The 9,241-nt window shown below is 44.5% G+C and overlaps 1 protein-coding gene across 2 annotated transcripts; it reads right to left on the bottom strand.

Annotated features, from left to right (window-relative positions):
* Window positions 1-591: 591 nt before the first annotated feature.
* Window positions 592-8,890, bottom strand: LOC116842275 (UPF0602 protein C4orf47 homolog). 2 transcript variants are annotated; one of them, XM_032811232.1, is made up of 4 exons: window positions 8,272-8,890; window positions 7,997-8,187; window positions 6,963-7,236; window positions 592-1,096 (listed from the first exon to the last, which is right to left on the bottom strand). In XM_032811232.1, the coding sequence occupies exons 1-4, from the start codon at window positions 8,354-8,356 to the stop codon at window positions 1,092-1,094; spliced, it is 555 nt and encodes a 184-aa protein (XP_032667123.1). In that variant the 5' UTR covers window positions 8,357-8,890; the 3' UTR covers window positions 592-1,091. The 2 variants fall into 2 exon arrangements, with proteins under 2 accessions (XP_032667123.1, XP_032667122.1); XM_032811231.1 differs by lacking the exon at window positions 592-1,096 and adding an exon at window positions 4,541-5,147.
* Between the last annotated feature and the right edge of the window lie 351 nt (window positions 8,891-9,241).

Genomic DNA, 9,241 nt, shown 5'->3' on the forward strand with positions numbered 1-9,241 from the left:
TAGAACCTTTTTTACAAATTTGACTACAAATTTTTATAACAATATTTATTACAATTGTTCTTGTTATATATAATGCTTCCATATATAATACTATTATCAATATCAATCGAAAATCTTTTTTCTTTAGCTAATTTATTCATTCATATTTTTTATTCAAAAAATCACAAAAAATTTTGTAATATCAAAATTTATATTTATCTTATAATTATCAATCATTAAGGCTCCTGGCCCCTTTCATTGTCTATCTCTTTTTAATGACGTCAGAAGCGAGAAAATACGTGCTAAAATTTCTTGCAAAATACGTTAAAATAAAAATATATATTCATAAAGTAACAAGCAATCAATTAAACAAATTTGTAAGATATATATTCCGTGCACTCCCCTTTTATTCTAACTACCAATAATTTATCGTAAATTAATGTGACATACAATTCATTTTTTTAACCTATTTCTTCGCCTATTTTTATTCAGGTTAATTTACAATAAATTATTGATTGTTAGAGCAAAAGAGGAGTGCATGGAATATCTTACAAATTTGTTTGATCGATTGTGTGCAAATGTTACTTTATGGATATATACTAGTATTTTTATTTTAATGTATTTTGCAATAATCAATATCAAGGCAGAAGCCTTAATTATTAACCTATAATCATTTCTTCACTGAAACCATTTCAGGAATCGACTAATTTGCCCCTGATCGAACTTTATTAGACGAAATCTCGTTTAAAATATCCACGTTAGCATTAATTCATGATCTACTCACGAAATTTTATTCAGGATATACCTATTTTGAGGCATTCCTGGCTAGAAAACCTACATATCTTGATTAATTTCTACGACTTGTTCTTCCCTCTTTTTCCTTTTTTTTTTCTCCACTTGTCACCGACCACCTGTCTATTCGCACGATCCTTCGCTTCTTCTGTTTTCTCTCAGTTCTTTTCCATTCCGCTCATTTTTGCTTGCGTCGTTTTCTGACATCGCGCACAGTCATTCGCTCGTTCTAATCAACAAATGGGTGAACCCACGCGGATAAAGGCTCGCGGATCGCGTCGTGGGAGAATGCGAACGAGGTGAGGAGGCCGTCACGTCGCCTAAGCTAAGGATGAAATATCGATCGATGTATAATAAACGTCGACGTCATTTAGCGCGCGTCTGAGAATTCACGAGATGCGAGAGCCGCAGGAGTAATTCATTTGTATTAGCATATGTTGCCATGACGATTGTGTGAGATTTCTATGTGGAATACTCGCTGGACGCGGCTTTCGCGCAGCAAAATCTCTCCGTGTCCAGCGTGCACTTCATATTAACGTATGGAGATTTAGCGACCCCTTCACGAATGCTTCGAATGTACGTTGATTTAAGACGCGGGTAGCTCGTTTGTGTTCGCTCGCTCGCGTAACACGCGGTCGCCGTCTTTTAATTATTGAACATCGGGAGGCATTGAAATCGCATAACGGTAAATCACGGCAGCGCAGCCATGGTCGCGTTATTTACGGACGTGCTCGAACGCACGGCGTGTAATTTCTCAGAGCTGGTACACGCCGGCTACGTGGACGCACGGAATAAATAGGAAATCCTCGCGAACCTCACCGCGACTTTTCTCCGTCGTTAAACCACATCGCGTCTGCTGTTTTTCCCCGACGAATACTGGGATAAACCGCGCTTTGGATCCCGCTCCCTTTGGCCGCCGGGATGTAAGACATCCGCGAGTTTCCGCTCGCGGAAACGGGGTTAATCCCGCGATCCGATAAGACCCTCTCTGCGTAAGCGGACGACGGCGATGTCATTATCTGCTAGCAGTTATAACCGGAACCTCACAGGATATCGTGTGGCGTTCTGACGAGTCGCCGTCCGCGTCCGCCGACGTCCGGTTGAAAAGCGTCGGTAGGTGGAAATCAGCGGTAACTCTTCGCCGACGCGGCGAACGATAATTCCCTTCGAGATTAGTTGGATTAATCACTCGGGATATACACGATAACAAAGCGCGATCGAATTCCAATTCCACTAGATTTTAAATTAACACGCAATTATTAATGTTTAATACGTTCGCTCATTTAATCGGCAAAAATGTTGCACTTGTAAAACACCACCAGCGCCGCAATCAATTATGTCGCGTGGGCAATTATCGGTTCAATCGTGTTATATCGGTCGTATGTACAGGGCCGCTGCTGCCATAACAACGTTTCAACAAATTTTTCTGCAACTCCATCGATTTCGTTAAACGCGTCCTCGTCGAGTTCTCCATATTCAATTTCGCATCAACCCTCGTGTGTCCGGTTTTTTACCTTCTGCTGTCTGTGGGCGCTTCTCTTTCACTTCTTCGAAGGTGAGCACACATGCGGACACATATAGACAGGTACACACACACACACACACACACACACACACACACACACACACACACACACACACACACACACACACACACACACACACACACACACACACACACACACACACACACACACACACACACACACACACACACACACACACACACACACACACACACACACACACACACACACACACACACACACACACACACACACACACACACACACACACACACACACACACACACACACACACACACACACACACACACACACACACACACACACACACACACACACACACACACACACACACACACACACACACACACACACACACACACACACACACACACACACACACACACACACACACACACACACACACACACACACACACACACACACACACACACACACACACACACACACACACACACACACACACACACACACACACACACACACACACACACACACACACACACACACACACACACACACACAAACGCACGCACGCGTATTCGTGCACGTTATATCGCGCGCGGGGGTGGCCGTGCGACTGCTTCGAGTCGAGTCGGTCTTCTTGTGCAATGCCCCTACGTAGAAGATGCCCTGGCGAGTATTGGAGAGGCATCGCAATGCCTGGAATGTTTAATACCGGGCGCAACGACACGGCACGGAGAAATGGTCGGCTTCAACCGCGGAATAAATCTCGTGGAATCATACCCGCGCCATTTCTTGTCTGCCACGTGCCCTCCGAGAAATTTTTCAGAGGCGGAAACGCTTATTGCATTTCTATACGTAACGTACTCCCTCACGTGGCGGCGCGCGACGGGCCCTGCGAGAGTCGCGCGGGGAAAGTTCATTTGCCGGGGAAAATTTGTGCCGTTCGTCCTCGCCTGGAGTTCGTGGCCGGTAATTTATATAATCGGGGCTCCAGTTGTCCGGAATGCATGTGTGGAAGAAGCGCCGCCGCAGATATGTCCTCGAGTGCGAAGAACGACGCGAACACTCGAGGCTCCTGTGCGACGATTCTTTTTCCTCGTCGCCACCCTGAGCTGTCCTTCGCATCTCCGACGGCTCATCAACGGCGCCGCGATTCAAGACGAAGGTCGATTTGTCTTTTTAGCGCGCGTCGCCGCGCCACGTACGTGCCGGCTTACCGCTTTCTTGCTCGTTAATTCCGACCTTACCGCGAGAAGGAGGACCGGCCTTTTTTCTCCCGACACCAAGTAAAACATTCCACCACTAATTACGCTCGCTTATTTGCCCCTGATCGAGCGATTTTTCTGTTCGAAAAGTGCTCTCTCTCTCTCTCTCATTTTCTCTCTTCCTCACACACATATACACACACACACACACACACACTCTCTCTCTCTCTCTCTCTCTCTCGACATTCTATCGGTCAGCCTATTAGCTGACAGTCCCGTCGTTCGAAGTGCGCGATGTTTGCTGGGAATATATGTCGGATTTAATTGCTGGCGCCAAGGGTGGACTTCGAGCGAACGACGGCGATAGAACGTCCGTTAGAATTTCATTAGGGTCGTAAGTTCGGACGCGCCAGTGTGATTCGCTTTGAAAGGGACTCGCGCTGCCGCTGAAGCTGCAGAGTTGCAACTGCAGCTGCTGCTGCGATTACTACTAAAGACTCATCTACAGCACGCGGAGTAAGCTTGGCATAAAAGTTGGAGTAAGAAATAAAAATCATTTATTTCGCTCACGCGCCTCAACTCTAGCCTCCTCGCACCGAAAGTATTTCTCTTACTTGAGAAAAATACTTTCGATGTAAAGGAGTTGAAATATAGATGTAAGCAAAGTAAAAATTTCTTACGTCAAGCTTATTCCGCGTACTGTAGATGAGCCTCAAAAAAGTAAGAAACCACTTTCAATTGTGCTTGCGGCGCCGTTTGTCCTTCCCGGCCTCACTGACCGCTGCCAAAGAGCTGTTTGTCGACTATTATACGACGGTCGTAGCGATAGAAGTCGTACGATAGACAAGCGGCCAATAGTCAGGCACAGGATCGCGTAATAACGCCATGTATCGCGGGTACGATGAAATGGAAATAATGCCCTCGCGCACAGAGTTTGGCTGCAAGTGCCGCGGAACATGGGGCGAAATCAGCTTACTCTAACTAGGTTCCACCGCGAAATTCAGCAAACAAATGCGCGCACGGACGCGACCGCGCTCGACGCCGTAATTACTTGAGTCCATCTGCGCGATCGTTTCTTCATTCTTACTTTATTCGAGTTTTATAACTCGCCGCTCGCTCGCTCGCTCGCAAATATCGCGTATTCGAATCTAGTTGCCTCGCCCGCCGCGCGGTGGTGGAGAGAGAGAAAAAGAGAAGAAAAAACACACAACATAGGCGAGTTTTTAAATTTGAGAGATTTCCCGTGCAAATGAACAATCCTCCTCCTTTTCCCCGCGTTGCGGCGGATACGCTCGTTCTCGATATTCCACGTAATTGTGCGCATTGCACGATACTCTTGTTATCTGCTCGATGATACTGCTCGTGTATTTCGACCGCGTGGGCGATCCGCCGCTTATAAACTTAGCCTCGGTGATCTTATCTTTTTCTCGAGTGTAGGGCTCGCTCATGTATTCCGGAAACTTGCTAAAGCAACCGGCGTGACTTCCACCCGACTTCTTGGGAAAGGGGATGTAGAAGCGCATCTTCTCGGATGCCTTCCTCGCAATCCCGTACGGGCGCACGTAAGTGGGTCCTGGACTTTCGTCCTTGTACGGATCCGGGGGGAAATAATCCAATGGCGCGCTGCACGTCAAAAATCGGCCTACGGGCTTCGCCTCTGTTTCAGCCAAGGTAACGGGTTTCCATTTAGAATTCGGTTAGCGAAAAGGGACTGTGATCGGTCGAATGAACATCGCGAAATTGAAGTTTCTAGGGAGATTCGCGACGCGAAATGGACAATTTTACCATATGTATATCAGAATTGCATTTAGCTTTTCTCTCTTTCTCTCTGTTGTGTTTTCGTCATTTTTGTTGTTGTTGTTCGATATTTTCCCAGCGATTTCATACGGAAATTAAAAACGCTATGCTCAAAAGCCGGCAGAGACTGCGCGCAACTCGTCATTTCTCCTTTTTTTTAACGACGGAAATATAATTAATTACACGCTAGCACATAAAATGAAGGGAGAGTCTTCCAAAAAAAAATTAATTTTTTTTAATCTGCATATGTGTCTCGCGTTCCCTCGTCATTATTTTTTAACAATGTTGTCGCGGTGAGTCGTGCACACGCATATGAGATAATTAAAAAGGAAAGGTGTGGAAAGTCAGCGACAAAATAATGTGAAACTGATGTTAGGTTAATTACCAGCAGACTGTAAAATGTATAGAAGAGTCTGTCATATCATTATTATTGATCGTCACTCGCTCATTATTTGCAAGTGATCGTTGCGGTATCGTTTAATTATTGGCAAAGTTCATAAAATACTCACTGTAATGTCAGGTCGTGCGAAATACGTCTGAGGTGAACGACAACAATTTAAAAGATGTCTGCACGAATTTTGTAATAAGAATTGTTATAGAGTTTCGTAACGGTGGAACAGATCCGATAGTAATTGACTATCCTTTCACTTCATACTTATATCTTACTTATATCATACTTATTCTGAGAACTGAAATATGCTATTAAAGAAATTGTTGTACTTCTAGCGAAATATACTACGTTTCTTAGCAAGATAGACCTTGCTGACTGAACTTGTGCTCCTGTACTAATAGAAACGTAATAAAATTTAAAAAAATTTATACGCAAGGGGAAAAAAACTACGATATTTTCCGTATATCTTCCTTTCGTGACAAAAGTGCACTACGACGACGAGCATTATTAAGTCCCGGCGCGGTACGAATCGTGCAGTATCTCGTAATGCCAGAATTATAGATTAAAGTGCTTTGTAATACGTACGACGAAACTAAAACCGAAAGAACGGAAGAAGGAAAGAAAAAGGCGGAAACTCGCTCGACAACAGCGCAGATCAAACTACGACTATACAGCCGTCCTCATCATATTCAGCTCAAGATCGAAATAAACTCGTCGTTCTGACATAAATCTCTATCGTATAAATCTTACCGCGGGATAAACAACGGAGCCTCACTTGAGTTCCGTAATGCACGGAGGAACTGCGAGAGTAAGTTTTCTCGGAAACGTCCTAACGACATCCGGTCCGAAAGTATTCCTGAAAAACGATTTCGGCGCGGAAACGATTTCTCTCTTTCTCTCGCGAGGCATCGTGCACTTCGTACACCTTATCTGACTTCGATACTCTGCGATGCGCAATGCGTTCGCATATACGCGAAAAAAAGTACTCCGCTTTTCGTAGCCATCGACGTGACGATGAAACGTTTTACATCAAGTTGTATTACGTGTATAGAGCGATATTTGATACAAAGCGACGGGATATTACGTAAAATAAACGCGGTTAAAGAAAAAGTCACAACTGCTTGTCTCGCGATAACGAGCGCAAAAAGCGTGGAGAGGAAGAGAGAAAGGGAAATAATGTGTCGTAGTGCGTTACGCCGGCTGAATAATTCGAGCGGTTTGTCAGTCAAAAAGCACGCGCACGAGCGAACGGATCGGAAGCGGCATAACGCGAAAGCCATTTACTTTTACGAAGTATTCCTTCCGCAACGTGATCGTAAGGCTCGTGGAAATACGTCGGATAAGGACTGAGGCAAATATTCGCGTATCCCGGCCCGCCGAGCGGATTCGGCTTGATCTTCATATTAGGTAGATCCGGCAGCTTTTTTTTCATTTCCATCTTCAGCGGACTGAGGTAAGAAGGCTTATCGAAACATCCGTACCAATCTCCGGGAGTCGAGTGCTTCTTCGATGGCGATGTCGGTAGCATAACACGGATCTTCCTTTCCTCGTCTCGTAACTGAAACGATCGCGCGTATACGTGAAACAAATAAAACGAATACGTAGATCGTCTCGCTTTCTCTATATATATATCTATCTCACTGTCGTGTCTCTCCTTCTCTCCCTCTCTCTCTCTCTCTCTCTCTCTCTCTCTCTCTCTCTCTCTCTCTCTTTCTCTCTCTCTTTCTCTCTCTTTTTCTCTCGCTGTTATATTCTTGCTAGAACGGAAACTATCGAACTGAAATAAATGCGATTGAGTAACTAACGATGGAAATAAAAATCTGATGGATGTGGGAGAGAGAAATCAAGAGAGCTTCAATGACACGCATCCTGTATGCGCGTTATTTAATCAAATGTAACAAATTAAACGGGACTCTCGTCAGATCGTTTAGTCAGATATGATAACAAGCCCCGAAGAACTCTCCGCATGTCATATTCGAAATCAATATTGAAATATACGATTTGTAATTACTGATCAATCGCAGTTCACATAATCAATATTCATCCGAAATATCATTATAACGAGTAACTAATGGAATTATTATTAGCTGGAATCATTATTAGCTGTCAAAGTAATTAATTGCAGTAATACTATTACGTGTTCGTCATTACAAACGTATTAGCGAATGGTGCGTCATTGAATAACGGCAATATTAGAAACACTCGACAAAATAATGTGCAGAATGTTGTAGAAGATGTCGCGCTCCTTTCGAGTTCCCTCCCAGAGAAGTCGATGTCACACGTCGATCCGGGACACCTTGTACATCGCGAATAAGTACCCGTCGCTTCGCTTCATCGCGCCACACCTCGCTGAGTGCCTCGCCTTCGAAGATTCGCTCGAATTTCTGCTCGAAGAGAAGCCTGGAAGGTCCAGCGAGGATTTGACGTCCTTTGACGGCGCTCTCACGAAATTTCACCTCGGGCCCTCGATACTCATCAAACGGGCCCGACGGTGCGTCGTCGAAGAAACCTGGAAAGCTTCATCCCATCGTGAGGAAGTCTCGGAGAGTCTCGCGATCGTGAACGGACGGAAAAGCGTGTCAATCGGACTTACCGACTCGGTTGAGATCGTGTTTCCCATAGTGACGGCCGACATCGCTGAACAACAGTGTGCCGACCGTTCTGCGTTTTCGCCTCATTCCCTCTCACGCTTTAGCCAGTAATATTTGCAATTTCCGCATCGTTATTCCGCACCGAGGAGGTAGCTTAGAAGTATCGCGTCGCGAGAAGACGACGTCCGTTCTCCGCGCGAAGTAATTCCCTGTCGCGTGGTAATGAGCGACTCATTGACGCAAAAGTATCGATTGCGATTTGACGGCATTCAGACGAGTTAAGCGTTATCGTACTTGAGAAAGCGACGCGCACGCTCCGACTATGTCACTGCTAAGTTGAGCGGCTTATTTCGTATAAGTGGCAGGCAGGAAGTCGTGTAAAAGACGGTAATCTCCTGTGACATCCGGAAAATCAGCTTAAAAGCGCAATTAATTTGCGAGCATCAAGCATATTACGTAATATATTATGTGGCGCATTTAAAAACATTTTCTTTTTATGAAGCTTTTCATAACAAATCTCGCGTGTCGTGGGAGTGCTTTCTAAATTTCTTGGAATAGAATCTCACTCAGAACTAGTGAAAAGTAGCAATATTTGCACTCGAAGTGAAAATACTGCCACTCGAAATCGCTAGAGTGAGTGTTTCACTTAAGCTTAGGGTGGATTATTTTGGCTTTATATGAGCGAATGTTTCGTCAATTGAATATGATCCTGATGATGAAGTACACAAGTCGGCATAATGAACCTTAACATTTACTCTAGGCCTGATTGCAATCGAATTTCTTAGCTACGCGCAATGTATCAACATAATCATACAGTATTAGGGTTAGGTAACATTGTAGCTTCCTCGAAATAATCAACAATCATGATGCACGAGTATGTAACAGCATTGCGTCTAATCGAGAAATTTGAGAATCATTACTTTGACGGGCTTGTAATTATATTACGAGTTATTGTTTATTATTTTTAGTGCT

Source organism: Odontomachus brunneus, unplaced genomic scaffold (genome assembly GCF_010583005.1).
Source record: "Odontomachus brunneus isolate Ranch 3 - 2012 unplaced genomic scaffold, Obru_v1 Obru_scaffold_023, whole genome shotgun sequence".
NCBI lineage: Eukaryota > Metazoa > Arthropoda > Insecta > Hymenoptera > Formicidae > Odontomachus > Odontomachus brunneus.